At 32.1% G+C, this 17,796-nt stretch overlaps 1 protein-coding gene across 1 annotated transcript in view; it reads right to left on the bottom strand.

Moving 5' to 3' along the window:
• Positions 1-17,796, bottom strand: part of LOC124360779 (NACHT domain- and WD repeat-containing protein 1) — a 95,884-nt gene that overhangs the window by 54,620 nt on the left and 23,468 nt on the right. Inside the window, exons 3-7 of the mRNA XM_046814669.1 lie at positions 12,871-13,062; positions 7,549-7,716; positions 6,242-6,459; positions 2,085-2,216; positions 1,809-1,967 (exon numbers count right to left, since the gene is read on the bottom strand). Of these exons, the coding sequence (XP_046670625.1) occupies positions 1,809-1,967; positions 2,085-2,216; positions 6,242-6,459; positions 7,549-7,716; positions 12,871-13,062 (869 nt within the window). The remainder of the gene's footprint in view (positions 1-1,808; positions 1,968-2,084; positions 2,217-6,241; positions 6,460-7,548; positions 7,717-12,870; positions 13,063-17,796) is intronic.

Here is a 17,796-nt window from a genome sequence, read left to right as displayed (position 1 = left end):
CACCCCAAACTAGCTGGTGTTTATATTATTATTATTTACAGTATTATTTTAACAGCACTTAATAATACATGTAACCAATACCATAAAGTACAAAAATAGTTTACATAATAAAAACAGCTGAGGAAAACAATAGATCAGTACACATGTAGCTATGGTTGGAGGGTTGATTCAATATGAATGTTGAGTTTAGCTCCAGTTCACCTTCCTCTTAGTGCAGTGTCTGGAATCTGACACTGTCACACAGACTTGACTCCTAGAATCTGGAGTCATCATCTGAAGAGATCCAAAAATGGTTGGCAATGAAGAGCAACATTCACATTAAAATCAACCCTTCCAATCCTAGCAAAGGGGTACGGGTTGCTCCATCATGCTTGAAGATTGTGTCTAAAACATCATAATACACTCAATTGTGGACCTGATAAGCCAATAAGAACACCTCTTCACATAGATTACATTATATTTTGTAGTCTTTGGGTACCTGATGTCAAAACAATGTAAGGATATCGTTTTGAGCTCCCTCCTCACGGACTATTTTTGAATCCCTTCAGATGAACATGCCTCCAAATTTCAGGAGTCAAGTTTGTGACAGCGTTAAATTCCAGACACTGTATTAAGAGAAAGGTGAACTGGAGCTAAACTCAACATTCAAATAGATCAGTAATGCTATATAGCGGAGAGTACAATCAGCTGCTCCCTCAAATTCTACATACAACTGCAAGCATAGAGTGTTTACAAACGTTTTGAGAGAACTAAAGAAAGATTGGTATTTAAAACATTTTAGTTGACAATTAATAATAGGTACTCATTTATTATACAAGATATTATTAGAACTATAAGAAGGTAAAATTAAAAAAAATCACTTTTGCGACCTGAGCTTGTCACCTAGATCCAGCTACTGCATAACTAAATATTCTGTCAGTAATCCACAACGGGTTAATAACTTTTACAATGATTAATTACAAGCAATACATCAGTTTGGTACAAATGTATCGTATTTTACATATTGTATCAACTATATTTTAAAAATCTGTAATATTCAGCACTTTATGTTGAGGTAAGGTATAATGAAATCAGAAAATGAAAATCACTCTACATTTGAGACAATTAGTGGGTGACATCATATTCCTGTTCAAGGTGTTAAATAGTTTGATATTGTGCCTTAATTTCTTAAGCAAATAAATATTCAGAATACTTCATTATGGATCAAGATCAACATAGTAGTTTAAAAGAATCACTACTCCTCATTCCTTCAGTTCAGCATCTGGAGAACCTCATAACTCTTATCCTAGACTTCTTCAACGCACCTGTTAACAATTTTAAAAATGGTGTAAAATACCACACCATTCTTTATGAAAATGTTGTTATTTCACAGTTTATAACTTATTTATTTTTCTTAACACATCTATAGTGATCTATTTTTGTTGCACATTTAAAACTTTTGTCTGTAAGTGTCATAAGATATTCCAATTGTTAGCAATTCACTTTTGTTCACTGCTTTATTTTCACTATTATTATAGAAGTATTTATTCTACTCTTTTTATTATTTCAATAGTATATAGATATTTTAATTTTGTAAATATATTATTTGTTATTATATATCAGTACTTAAATCAATTAATTTTGTAAATAAATAAAGGGATCAGTAAAACACAATTTATACATGAACGTAAAATGTATAGAAAACACAATTCCAATAATCTCTTATATCCTGAAACCATTATCACAATTTTAAATTTCAAGTAGTAGATATCTAAGACTATGCTACCAGTTCCAGTCTGATAAAGGGAATTCATGTACGAAAAAATGACCTTCAATGCTTTCTGCAAGGTTTCCAGTCGTCTCTTGAGTTCAGCTTCTCCCGGAGACCGGACAACCTTGGGGTCCTCAGCCTGGTGAGTGAACACACGACACAGCCATAGACAGCGGCGTGCCATTTCTCCACTCATCAGCACTGTATTGTGTACTTCCTGCACAACAATCAAGTCCATTTAACTGAGAATGTAGGATTTAACAAAAATCAGGTGTATTTTTATTAACGTGAAAAAGTAAGTTTTACTAAAACTCTCATCTGACGATTCACTAACCTGCTCAACCACAGTGGTGAGGTAGGTGTCTCTCAACTCTTGAGGAAACGCTGCCAACATGACAGACAATATTCTCTCAATCTCAGATGACCATACTGCCAGAGCCTTCTCTTTCTCCTCGACACATTGTTCCTGAAGCATTAATTTATATTTGATAAAAATATTTGTTATTTTTTAATATGATCAGAAATGTACAATATAAAATTTAGAAATTGCCATCGTTCAGTGAAACAAAAAATAAGTAACACTACGTTTCGAGATCTGCAATCTGATCTCTTCTTCAGGTAAATAACTAACCTATACGTAATTACAAACTAGGTTAAAATAAACAAATCATAAACCATCATAATCATGATTTGTCTATCTTAGCAACAAACAAATATGTATAATACACACAATACAATACAAATATGTATTTTATTTATGATGTTTGTATGTATATTCAGGGTGGTCCAGGAGGGAAAGAAAAATGATTTGTTAACAAGATAAGGTTAGCAAAAGATTTCGCCCAGATTTCGACTCTGAGGTTTCAATGAGACTGATTTGAAAAGAACGGTAATTAAGACAAAATTTTTATCATTTCATATGAAATTTGACCTGAGAAGTTGAATAGACTAGGTCCCAGAACTGGAAGTCCCTTAGTTTGTAAAATAACTTGCTTCAAAAACAAATATTCACTATAAGAAACACATTTTTTACATTTGGGGCATTAAAGTTTGATTAAATTCTCAACAATTGCTTAAAAATTATGCACAAAATTTGTAGAGAATTTAATTCTGAGAAAATTGGTGTAAATAAAGTTAATAGCAAACAAATTCTAAATTAATTAATTTAGAGTTAGTGTAATTGTATTACCCTCCAAAAAATAACAATACTTAAGAATACTATGATCATAATAAACTTTAAAAAAAATTGAAGCTAGCTCTATTGTAAATTATGAGTGAATTAAAAAAAAACAAAAGAACTGTTTGTTTGGCACTGACTTTACCACATGCTCAAGCATTACATACTGTTGTGTACTACGGTTCACGCTGGCTGGCTCCTTCTGTAAATATGATGACAACGAGAAAGCCGAGATTGGTTGGTAGAACTCATGTTATGTTCTGTCGGGTCCTTTGATACTGTGTGGTATTGGTTTATTTTTAGATTTGTTTCATTTTAATGGTGAATGAATCAATTGAATGAATGATTGATCTTATTTCCCTTCTATTTGTACAAGTTTATAACACACATATAATTTGATATTACAAATATAATGTACATAGTCTGTATACTTTCAAAATTTCAAATATGACTGTAAACGTGACTTCGTTGTCCTGGGAAATGAGCCTGCATGGGCCACGACCTGTGCACAAGCTTGAGTTGATAGTAAAATTATGAATGAAGCGTACATTGTGTATTAAATATCTAGGTAATAATGAAATAAGAAATATTAATTCAAGAATAGAAAAAATACAATATTCTGTACCACAAGGTTCAGTATTGGGCCCATTTTTGTTCTTATGCTACTTGGGAGGTATGCCACAAATTTTGACAAATTTATCAAATAAAAATCATTTATGTTTGTTTGCAGATGATATAAGTATGTCAGTTTCTGGAAAAGATTTACAAAGTGTAATAAATACAACAGAATATTCAATGTCACAACTAAAATGTTACTTGAATGATAGAAATTTATTACTAAATTCTGATAAAACAATTCTAATGAAATTTAAATGTAAACAATCAAATGAGATAAATACAATTGGAAATAAATTTGTAAAAGATACAAAATTCTTGGGTCTGGCTCTAAGTAATACATTAAGTTGGACAAAACAAGTAGAAAAAATTTGTCATAAAATGAGTTCTGGAATATTTGCAATCAGGCGGTTATCCTTCTTCCTAGAAATAAATGCACTGAAATCTGTTTACTATGCCTTGATACATCCACACATTTCATATGGCATTGAAATTTATGGTGGAACCAGTGCAAATAACTTAAACAAAATATTACATTTACAAAAAGTGGCAATAAGACATATTCTACACCTTAAAAATAATGATAGTTGTAAAGACCACTTTATTAACCTAAGAATAATGACAGTATATACAGGGTGAGGCAGTGAAACGGCACGATTTTGTAAAACCACCAAAGATTTATTTACAAGTAAAATCATAATAGTTGAACATGGATCTCAAGTACAAGAGTGGAAATTAAAGATTTAACTTAAAAACAATCATTTTTTAAATATGGTGTCAGTGAGGTGTCGTCCTTGGTTTTGCACACATTGTCTAAGCCTGAGATGAAATTGTCCCATGACGTTTCGTAGCATCTGTACTGGAATGTTGTTAATTTCCTGTCGAATTCGCTCCTTCAGGTCTTCTTTTGTTCTTGGTGGATTTTCCTGGAAGACTTTGCACTTGAGGTAGCCCCAAAGAAAAAAGTCTGGTGCCGTCAGATCTGGTGAACGGACAGGCCAGGGGAAATCGCCATTCCTGCTGATTAGACGTCGTGGAAATGCAAGTCTGAGCAATTCCATTGAGACATTAGCAGTATGGCTTGTTGCACCATCTTGCTGGAAGAGTGTTTCAGCATCTGGATCATGTCGATCAATTCCAGGCAGACCAAAAACGGTCAACATGTCAGCATAACGTCCAGAGTTTACCGTCACTGTGTTGCCATCTTCAAAAAAATAGGGCCCCACGATTCCACGAGATGACATTGCGCACCAGACTGTTACTTTTTCAGGATGGAGAGGTTTTTCATGAAGTTCTTGCGGGTTATCTGAGGACCAATATCTGAAGTTTTGCTTATTTACGTACCCACTAAGATGAAAGTGGGCTTCATCACTCATCCATAAATTATGCACTCTTTCTTCATTTCGTTCAATAACGTTAAGCATTGACTGGCAAAAGCGTATACGGTTATTGTAGTCAATTGGTTTAAGGGCTTGCACTACCTGAATTTTGTATGGATGATAGTGAAGGTCACTCTTCAAAATCCGTCTTACTGATCGATTGCTGAGACCAAGTTCTGCGGTGTGCCATCTCGCGGATTTTCGCGGACTTCGTCCCAACGCTTCGCGCACACGATTAATGTTCTCGGGTGTCCGGATTGTTTTTGTGCTGCCGCCTCTTTTCTTTGTTGTGCTAGCAGTATCTTCAAAGGTTTTAACCCAAAGGAGAATGGCTTTCCTTGATGGCACGGGAGCCCGTGGTGGCAGGTTGAATTCACGACGAAAGGCGCGTTGAGCACCAACCACACTATCCGCGTTTTTGTAATATGCCTTTACGGCATATGCACGTTGCGCACTCGACCAACGCTCCATGGCTACTGAAACTTCCACCACTCTAGACGCCCAAGGTCACTTCCCCCACTCTCGCAACCCCCCTCTGCGCCCGACAACCACTATCGAAATCGTGCCGTTTCACTGCCTCACCCTGTAGTTTATATATTTATAAAACTATATTACATGTCAAGACAAATGCAGAGTCTATACCAAGGCAACAAGATTATCATAATTATAATACAAGAAATAGAGAAAATTTTGTAGTAAAGAAACATAATAAAGAAAAATATAAACAGTGTCCGACATACATAGGAATAAAATTTATAAATGACCTTCCAGGCTGTATTAAGAATGAGAATTCTTTTAATAATTTTAAGAAAATGTTGAAACAATTTTGTACAGATCATTCATTCTACTCTCTTGAAGAGTTTTTTACACGGTGACTTGAAAGTAATTTTGTTTGTATTTGCCTACCATTACAAAACATATTAACACTATGGACATAAATATTTAAAATATTATATGTATTATTATACTGTATTAAATATAAAGTATGAATACTCTAACCTGAGTCTTATGTTTTATATTGTAGTAAAGGTAATTGACGCAATTCATGTACATTATGTATAAAAAGAATAAAGGAATTTTGAATTTGAATTTGAATTTATATTGAATTAATTGTTGCTTGTTTGCAATTAAATAAGTGTGGATTAATTGGTAGAATATATGAGTTGAGTATAAAATCGAGATGTAACAAATCATGTGCAAAAACTGAACTAATATATATATATATATATATATATATATATATATATATATATATATACATAAACCAATATGAAGTATGTCTAAATATTCATATATGTATTGTAATGTGGCAAAACTTACCTTGAACCCTGGGATGTGGCTGGCAATGGGCTGTAGACGGTAACAAGGTGGTTGAGCATGGCTGTCCAGTTGGTACCACTTGGTTAGTAACTCCTTATTATCTGCTTGACTCAAGGCCATCTCGAAGTCCTGCGTCTCGATGGTCTTGGGCAGTAATGGAGTACCAAGTGAGTTGCTGAGGAACAGGACTGGCACAACATAGCCCGTGTCGGATTGTCCTGTAATTAGCTTTCTTTACTTTTCAACTGAAAGTTTCAACTTAAGATTGTGGTGAAAAGGTTAAGGCTGTGACAGGTGGTGTGGGAGTAATAGAATAATCAATATGGCAATGATTTTTTTACTTTGGGCGTATGAGTTAATTATCACATTTTGTTCTTGGATAACTTTATGGATTATGGTTTTTGGATGAAGAAGAGGATAGATTCCAGCTCTCAAAACATGAGTGTTCTGACATATGATAAGGACAAATGTATGAAATCCTGCTATCCTTTGTTCTTCATGTTATTAATAAACCAGTAATTAATGGAATGAAGTAAATACTTGACTTGAGTCATCTTTCTGAACCATAAGGATATTGGTACTTGTATGAGTTTTGCCTAATAACTGAAACAGTTTTGCCTAATACTACAAACATATATGCTTGTATTTATCCATTCAATGCAACTGTAGTTTGTAAGACCATATCCTTATGTACCACATTGATCTTATTGTTTTTAAACAAAATTAAAAAATCATTTTGGCAATATTTCTAGTCAAGAACATAGCCAGAAAAAAAAATTAGGGGATCAAGACAACTGATATTTCCCCAAAGTGGACAGAAAGTACGGCCTCATTTTGTTCCTTAAATAGTTCTTGAATTATTTAAATAATAATAATCGTTTACTAAAAAGTTAATTGAAACAATTAAAATTTTGGGAGGAGGACCCCTTGGACCCTTTCGCTCACTACATCCTTGTTTCTAGCTCAATGTGATTGACATTGACACTTATAGCATTTGAAATAAATTCTCATTGAACTCAAGTAAAATGTTAGGAAATTCAAACATGTTTATTCGTTTAGCTGTAAACATACCTAGATCAGTAAAAATGTCAATTTCCAAAAATGTATGGTTTACAAGAATTTTGAAAGTGGACTGTGGAGACAACTGAGTCCAAGCTTAGCTTATTGTAATAAAGTAGATACTTTCAATAAATTACAGACCTGAAATTAAATTAAGGTTTTACATTACTTAATACAGCTCTGTCATCCTTACAATGTTTTAAATGGTCAGCTATACAATAGAGTACCTAGTTTTCTGAGATACTTACGAGCTAGCTCTTCAAGACATAGTTCTGGGAACTCATGGTCTTGTTGTTTCTCCAGACCAGTCTTCCAGTGTAGGTCCACAATATGGAGCTCATACCCTCTTTCTGCTGCCTTCTCTCTCAGAGATGGATAAATTTTATTGTGGAGAACTCCTTTTTCTACACAGCAATCTGGAAAATAAAACGATGTTATAATTTATTTAATTATAATTAATTCTTTTAGAAATTCGTCATGTTTGATGTTTGGTGATGAATTTCTTGGATTCACAAATATATTAGAATAGTCTCCATATTCAATAATCTTTCAAATATATTAAATCTTATCCTAATTTAAATTTACTCCCAGCATGATCATGGCTCGGATCTTTATTTTTCTTAGTCAGTACTTTGTACAAAACAGGATTGGAAGACTAGTTTGATAATTTTTTACTTTGAATCACTGTTTCCTATCAGTGTACTACTGTCATATTTGCTGTTGTTTCCCAGTGAAGCAATCACAAAATAAGGCTGCGGCATTAATTTGTTGAGTGGAAGAGCTCATGTAGGATGTACTTCATGGAATCAACAGAATTTAAAACTGTGGTTTAAACACATTGGCTGCAGCAAGTGTATCTACCCACTGTACTGGCTGTCTGCAGGACAGTACATGTCTTCTGCAGCACTGAAGGTGGTAGTGTAATACATATGTTTCACTTAACAAACGGGCTACAACCATCTAATACATAAAAATTTGCATAACTGCCCCTAAGTTGGATTATAATCTACAACAGTTGCATCACCTGTGATCAACTTTTGTGTGTTGAGTAACGTTCTTGAAAAATATTATTAATTTTATGCAGTTCTTGATAACAATATAACAGCTATTGTGCTATCTGCCATTATAAACCTTGTGAAATATTACAAAACTACTGGTATGGTATGTTTGTACCATAATTCACTTTAACATTGGACATTATAAATATCCTAATGTGACCGTTTTATACAGGGTGTACATAAAGTCCTGCACAGGTATAATATTTTCTGAACGATAACAGATAAATCAACAAGATTTGGTACATCAACACTACACCTAAAAATCTACTTTTTGAAGGAACTATCAGTTTTCTGTAATATCATGGGGATGTCCCGCAAGGAGTCAGAAGGAAATCTTAAATAGGAGCATAGGTCAATATGCACATCATTTTAAAGGGCTTATCTAGCAAAGTTTAATGCCGCAAACCGCACTCAAAAAAAAAAGATCGATGCAGTAAAAAATAACGGCTGTTCAAAGGTTTTATTTAAAAATGATGTTTACTTACCAAATGTTTCCAGAGTAAATGTTCGAATTGTTCACCTCTGGTTATTTGACAGTTGGAAAGACGCAAATAAAAACTATTAAGAGAATTTTGCAGGGCAACTTGAGGAATCGTCTGACATTCTTGAAGTATTCTTTGTCTCAGTTCATTTAAATTATGAGGCTTTATTTTGTAGACGTTGTCCTTAAGGTAACCCCTAACAAAATAGTCTAATGGAGACATGCTTATATTTAGACCCTTTCAGAATTTTTTTAACTGACGTAACAGAGATGTCATGAGTTTGTGCTGCTGAGCGTAGGGACTCTTGCGGGTTCTCAATAAATTACTGCAATACATCTAAAGAGTTGCCTTCGGTTGTCGCAGTAGCCTTCCTGACCTATGACGATCGGAAACACTTCCTATTTCCATAAAGCGTTGAACAGTTCTCCACATAGTTGTTCTAGAAATTGGCTGCCTCTCGTGAAAGTAGTAATTAAATAAATGGCGTGCTTCCTCATGTGATCGTCTGTTGTTTCCCCAACCAACCATCATAAGAAGTGTTATATGTTCACGTTCGTCAAGCGACATAGTGTAGTTCAAGAACTACATGCAATACGACAAACAATTTTGTACTAAAGCGCACTAAAAGAAAGGTTGGACAGCACTACTTAAACAAGAAAACTAGAATAGCCTACTATGAATAGACTGGCTGATAGGAAAGTCCAAACTGAGACCCAAAGATAAGAGCTTTCTAATTGTTACTGTTATCAGGTTTTCCCCGTTTTCAATATATTAGGACCAGATTTGTAACCCTTGAGGATAACTAACGTCATAATTAACTTCTGTACAGCTGACAAGCATAATGTAGTATTTCGCTGCAGTATTCGTTTGGTTGCAGTTTTGCTTTACTGGGGTTATGGCTACTAATAAAATATAACCAAGTAAAACCTTTGAACAGTCGCCATTTTGTACGGGATCAATCTTTTTGAGTGCGGTTTGCGGCATTAAACTCTGCTAGATAAGCCCTTTAAAATGATGTGCATATTGACCTATGCTCCTATTTAAGATTTCCTTCTGACTCCTTGCGGGACGTCCCCATGATATTACAGAAAACTGATAGTTCCTTCAAAAAGTAGATTTTTAGGTGTAGTGTTGATGTACCAAATCTTGTTGATTTATCTGTTATCGTTCAGAAAATATTATACCCATGCAGGACTTTATGTACACCCTGTATAAACACTATGAACAGCACGACTAGTACAAAATTAATTTAAATTGTACTAAAAAAAGTTGAAACAAAATCATTATTTTCCAGAAAATTTATTGTTACAATTATTGTAACACAATAATGTGCTCAATAACAAATAATGAACACATTATTGTTTATTTGTAATACAAGTTGTTTAGTTGACTTACCTATACAAGAACATCTGAGCAAAATGTAAAGATTATGGTAGAGATAGATTAGAAATAAAGGCATAGAATTTTGCTACCAAACTATACATGCTAATGGTAGTCATTGTGTTATATAGCTAAATATTTACTCCAAATAGTTAGGACGACATAATTACAGTGTGAAAAATATATGCTCTACATAAAACATCAAAGATAAATAAATGGCAACCTACAAAATTCAACTGAATAGTACAAGACATTTAATTCATATCTCTAAAGCCAAGGGAAAGAGAAAATACTTATTTTAAACACAGCTTATAAAATACACAGGATCCCAGTACAGTTTAATGATTATATCCTATTCCAATAAACATCTGCTGCTATCAATTATATGAGAGTATACATACTCATACTATTTTATGATTATTTTACAAAACAACTAAATATTTATTGAAACAAAAATGAAAACACAGAGATATTAACTACCAATAGATCTCAGTTACAGAAGCTTTAAACAGGTTCTGAGTACTTTTACTGATGTTACAATTGCAATTCACTTACTCTCTGTGATTGAAATCTACTACAATAATGAATCCTAGAACAGTCATCACAAAATCATAAGTTTGAACAGAATGAATGAAAACAAGAGTAATTTAAGAACATATTGTAAGAGTTTAAGAACAGTTTTAGCGGTTTTTTATAATTATTTTATACTGTAGGCTTTGAAAATGATAACCCATTGATATTGAAGTAAATTACAATGGTACAACTTAAAAACTTTAAAACCTGTAAGAGCCTAGAATGTGCATGTACCAGAAAAATGAGGATATGGTATGTTTCTTAGATTTTGAAACTGTAAGCAGCATTCACACCTGGCTCTTTTGAAAAAGGTAATTACCAACATTAAGATTCAGAACAGAAGAGTAGTTTGTAAAATAATTTAAAATTATAATGGCAATTTCATGAAATTTAACTCCATTAAAACATTAAATGTGAGAAATTTAGGGATTCTAAAGTAAATATTTTATAGAAAAATAAGAAATAAAAGGTACAGATGAAGTGGGTTATAATTTTCAAGAAGAAAATATTTAAGCTGATAGAATAATAAACTAAAGAAAACCAATAGCAGTTTTAATAATGGAATGTACGTTACCGAAAATGAATTACGTATGTTTTATAAACCTTTGAACATTGCATAAGAGGTCTTATAATATTAATTTGTTAATGGAAGATTCAAGAATGTGTGTCTCTTTAAACACTATTCACTTTTAGACAAAGTTGAAAAGATGAAAATGCAGCTTAACAAAGCAGCTTATCTCAACACACAAAATTATAAATTGAAAGTCATTTGAAGAGGCAAATCGAAAGTTATAAATACACAGTACCATAGACATAACAGACATCTATAAGTTGCTGTTTAAGAAGTATAAATTAGGTTAGAGAATTTTAAAATTTTGAACACAATATCTCTCCATAAAAAGTACATACATACAATAGATTGCCACTGGATGGCAAAGAGATTATTTAAATCACGGGTACTTCATTATTCCCATCATCATAGAATACAATTTAGAACAGTAACTGAATTAATTCAATCAATTTCTATATATAATTTAACTTAATAACAATGTTTGTTAAATGTTTATTTCTAGCAGTAATGCAAATGCTTCATGATACACAAGTGACCTGATTAAAAAAAAATTCAGAGTATCAGAACTCTAACTACAAAGTTACGGGGGCCCGGGCCAGGTCTTGCCACACGTTTATTTAAAAGGACCGTGTTAGCGGTGACGAGACATGGCGGGATGGGTCGAATATCTACTATGTGGCCCGCCAAAACTGAGTACGGCCCTGGATCCAACATACCCTTCTCGAGTTTCTCTGCAATAAGTTAACAGTTCAATAATGAAACAAATAACAACTACTTGAATGAGTATTAGCGAAGTCACTTGAAGGATTCCTAAAATTCATTTGTCTGTCTGTCCGCACGATATCTCAAAAACAAACTGACATGTAGACTTGAAATTTTGCATGAATCTTTATTTCTATATGGGCACCACTGACTTCAATTATGGTGTATGTTACTACATACAATTTAGCTGAACATTAGCTAATATTTTATATTGATTTTAATGTTAACCATAATGGTGGCAAGAAAATAGTAGAATAAATAAATGTTGTATTTTATTTTCAATGGCCAAGATCCCTAAAATAAATAAAATACACATATAACAGCAATTTAACTTGTCTGAGATACAGCAGTTAGATGTTTTACCTTGAATTAGGCATTATTAATACAAAGTTGGATATATTTGGATTTATTACATACTACCCATTGTAATGTGCTCTTCATACATACTTGTCCCTCCCAAAGCCAAACCTAGATACACCATTGTGACTATTTCTGTGACTACCTATTTTGTGGGGGTACCTCAAAAACCATGTATATGTTCACAAAAATTTGTAAAACTTAAAGAAATTGCTATAATCTCATATCTAGAACCATCTGAAGCAGGATTTTTAGAAAAGAACTGATATCCATGCATTTAAAATTTGGATATTACCTCAATGACATTATTTTTCACAAATAAATCTGTCCTGCATAAGTAGTGAGTTTTAATTTTAAATAAACAGTGAAGGTGTTAATAAGCCTTACCTTGTGAATCAGCAGCACAAATGTAGATAACAATTTTCCGAGATCTTAAAGTGGTCTTGGCAGTAGCTGTTGCCCCAAGCAGAAGATGCTGACTGTTGTCTGACAATCTCCGCACTAGAGGAGGCAATGAGGACTTGTCTACTTCCTTTGGACTCAAAACCCCAGGTGGTGAATTAGGTGAGACGGAATCAGCTGTATAAATAGGATGTAAATAATATAGTAATAAACACCTTTTTTGATACTCGTATTTAGATTAATTAATTTATAAACTAAACCCATTTATAGTAAAATTCTGACAGTGAGAACAAAATAACAACATTGCAACTGAATATTAATACTACTGCACTTATCTGTAGTGTATTTTATAATAATGTAATATACATATTATATTAATAGTTAATTTAACTCGTCTGATAGTTCTTAAAACAAGTCTTTAACAGGAGTTAAATTATTTTATTTTATGCACTGCCCTGTAAAATTTAACTCTTTCTAATTTACAATTACAAAGGAAATATCCAATATTTACAAAATTAGAGTTATTAATCAATCAATGAACACGCCAATAAAGTTGCCGGATCATTTTAAGAGCTCTAATTTTACTGTCTAAAAATATTTTTTAGTAATCAAAGGGCACATTGAAGATTAGATTTTGTTGGAACATGTTGAAAACCCAATGTAGTAAGATCCTATGATTTTAAGGGTAGCATATACTTAATTAGATATGAGTCTTTTTTAAACTTAGACATCTGATATGCAAGCTTTAAAATATCTAGATTAGTATTCCAACTAGATTACCTGTTAGAAACTGGTATGACTTTTTGAATTCAGGCTCATTCATGTAAAATTATTAATTTCTTTTACTTTTAAAATTATTTCTGTTAAATTCTCAAATGGATGATTTGTTTATCATCTGAAATATGAGTACTAACAGAACACGTTATCAGATCGTATGGGATACAACTACAACAGTGGGACAATTGGTTGCTTTGTTGATAACAAATCAATTTAATTGGCAGTGCAAAGGCAATATTTGGTTATCATTAGATAATTATTATTAGATAGTTATCGTTATATTGAAATATGACATAGGCACATGAAGATGCAGATGTTGGTTGAATGGTAATCTAATGGATTAATTGAATTAAAAAAGTCCATGATGAACATGAGGAAGGACTCCTAATAACAACATCTGATCATTTTCAAGACACAGTGTATACTAAGAATGAAATAAAACAAAATTGAAGTTTCACATGAGTGAAATAGAAGTAGATGAAATAAGAAGTTAAGCCCCAGCAATAATGGGTACAGAACCGAAGATGAGATAAGTGTATAAATATCAAAGTATCAATAAACATATTATATGTATCATACTAAAGTATTAACATATACATTTTTCAACACAATTATCTTTATGATTAATAACATCTTTGATAATTGTATAGATTATTTATGAATTTATTTTATTTACTTTACTAATATTTAAGTTATCCAACTACTCTAACAGCTTTAATAAGAAAGTAGCCCAAGTAGTTTTAATAAATTCCTATTGAATATGAGTTTTTCTCACTAGTAATGTTTAAAATGACTAAACTTGTAATCGTTAAGTGATGTAGAGAGTATATGTTTTTATAAAATAAAATAAAATTATTATAAAGAAAGCATTTGTTAATGGGGTGATGTCAGCTAGTGACTTTTGGGTAATGTCAATGAGGTTGAGAGTGGCTGGTCTATTTTTGACCGGTGTATCTCTTGGTCCAGGATTAAATTATAATTCCAGACTGACAGAAACGTCGGCCAGATATTTCTGAAATGCAGCAACTTGGCACTCAAGAGGTGTGAATTAAATTAGAAAGAGGTCTTATTTGAAATAGCTCTTGCCTCTGAAATAAATGATGTCAGGTAAATAAATTATGATGTATTTTTATGACATTATAAATATTATTAATTATGAATCAAAAAACAAATTACCGTATGTGATTTCAATCTTTTTTTATTTCTAATAACACGGTGCAGTAGTAATTATCCCAGTCACACAACAATATGACATTTTAATAGTAGGAGTATGATCATTGATCCCAATACAGGATGAATGAACATTACGCAGTAAATCTACAAAACTACGGTACATAATGCACTGTGTTTGCTTTCTGTAAGCATATTTTACAGTGAATTTTAAATTCAATTGTAAAATATGATGAGTACATCATTATATAATGATAACAATGATATAATTATATTTTGACAATATAATGATAACAATGATATAATTATATTTTGACAATATAATGGTTGTATGAAACGTGTTATAAAATATATTGCTATGGATTTCAAACGTAACTCACTGTACGCACTGTTAAAATATTGCAGTATTGAAAACTTAATTCTTTCACTTCATTATAAGAGTACAGTGGAGATACATCGTTTTAAGGCAAGTGACCCATTACTAAGATTTCATACTCAAAGTACCTACTAATCATATAAAACTTACAATTAACTAAGGTATAATTACTTAAGCTAACAATTCATTAAGCTTATTTCCCGGCAAATTAACAAAATAACATCAAAATTAAGAAATTAACCAAACATTTTCTTATACGGTTCTGTATTTTATTTCAAATGTTTCAAAACGTCTCCCAGCATCACTGATAATTCACGGTTAATTGTATAACCATCATATCTGTATTAATAATGTCTCGAAGCTTCGGATCTGACTGGAGAAATTTCTTTAAATACTAATCATCCAATTTTTCTGATTTGGGACATAACAAAAACTGTTCTTAACTAGTTGAGGCTGTGTTCTTTAGTAAACCTGAGGTCTGTCTTGCCCAGATCATATACTAATTATTGTCTTCTTTTAACATTCTTCAGAGGTTGATTGAATTCTGATAGATAAGATTTATTTTATGTTTTAGGAATATACCACAATTTTTGGCATTTATACAACAAAGTACATCAAGATGTTTCCAGTAGCCATCTCTACCCTACCTGCCTCACATTATTAACAGGAATATAGTAAATCAGCATCCAGCATCAAGATAGAAATGGAAATCCACCAATATGCTGGTAACCATATTCCTTAGCAGCATGGGCATTGGAAATACACTGGTTTTATTGACATTATTACATCAACATCAGAAAGTGCCGGTAAAACATTGGGCTCTGGCAGCAAACCTATCTAGCCAGTCTCAAATCTGTATTGGGAATATATTGGCTTCTCCGGCAACTTTATCTTAACACCTCAAATAGAAGTCAGGCAACACCTTCTCTTGCAACCTCATTTCACCAGCCTGATAAATTTTTGTAACATATAACAATAGCAAATGTTCAAAACCCTATTATCCATTCAAAATGGTATTTAGAATAGGCTACATTATCTCCTCCTGCAACCTAATTTCACCAGCTCGAAAGTAGAATTAAAAAAATAACGGATTTACTTGCAGTATTAGTTTATAATTTCCTACACAACTATATAAGAGAACAAGTACTGTGTTCTATTTGAGTTGAACTTATTAAATATAAGAATAGTGATTCTTGATGTTGCCAAAGTGATTATCCACACAATCTAGAAACAAACACAAGCGGAAGAATTATAGTAGAGGTCGCAGTTATCACATCATTCCTGACTAAACAGTTCTGTACTAAATTGAGATCAGAGGGCTTATTGAGACTGTTAGTATTACTCGTAATTATTAAATAAAATATACATCATGCATAAGGATATCGATGGTGTCACACATAAAATGTATATAACTATAACCAATAATTTTCATATTTTAAGTAATTTATCTTAATCTATAGCAAGAAGTATACAAATTGGATCAAACTACATTTTTGTTTTAAAGCGGCTCTATAAATGTGACACTATTCATTGTTTAATTTCCCTACTGATAAAAAATTGAGCATGTTTTTGTGCAATGTTATAATGATATTAAAAATGGAAATTCATTACTGGTATGAGAGAATTATGGTTTGCAATTACACATTTCTAGAAATTCTAATGAAAATGGTTGTCACTTCTGGGATGGTCAGAAGAAAGGTAGATTTCATGTGGGGCTGTCACCTCAAAATATAAAATGAAGATGCACTATTAGTTCTGAATGTTAATTTGTAAAGTACTGATGATATGACACCTCAATAATAGTTTAGATTCTCTATCACCTTAAAATTTTATGGATCTAAAAAACTATAACCACATCAATAGTGTATAAAAATGTATGGTTTGGGCACAATTAGTTAAAAAATATGTTTGTAATGTAATCACTGGCTATCACTTTGAAGTTATCATATTTATTTTCAAAACTTTGTATGTGAATCATATGAAAATCTTAAAAGAAACTAAAAAAATTATATAAAAAACAACAGTTGTAGTTAACTTGAGAATTCTAAAGTACTTTTCCATTTGGTATCCCTAATAGCTGAGACATAAACACTCATTTTAAAAACCATAAACAGTTGCTTTAAAACATTAAGAGACAAAAGGTATATAGGTATAAAATTATTTGAATTTGCTCATATGCTTAAAAAGCTACATAATTTACTTTCTATGTTGCAGAATAGTTCAATCCAAATTTTGCATAGATGTTAAAAGCTGCCATCTTAAACATGTTTGTTCGTTGATCCGAACCTTATTTTAACTTATTTGAGATATGTACTATACTTTTACTAATTTAGTTTGAATCAGTAAGTAATTATAGCATTTATATGATGAATCATATTGCTGTTATGTTGCTGTATCTTAAACTTTTAAACCAACACCATTGTAAAGACTTACGAAATTTGTGAGAAAAAACTTTGCTGTAAATTAATTGTGAGTATAGGTAAACCTTTTTAATTTGAAAAAAGCAAATTTTTCCACCTCAGTTACAAAGAAATGGCTTGCCATGTATATTGAGGAAAGTCCATAAGTAGTATGTTTTAACCCTGAAA

Source organism: Homalodisca vitripennis, chromosome 1 (assembly GCF_021130785.1).
Source record: "Homalodisca vitripennis isolate AUS2020 chromosome 1, UT_GWSS_2.1, whole genome shotgun sequence".
Taxonomy (NCBI): Eukaryota; Metazoa; Arthropoda; class Insecta; order Hemiptera; family Cicadellidae; genus Homalodisca; species Homalodisca vitripennis.
This window is presented reverse-complemented; position numbering and strand designations above follow the sequence as displayed.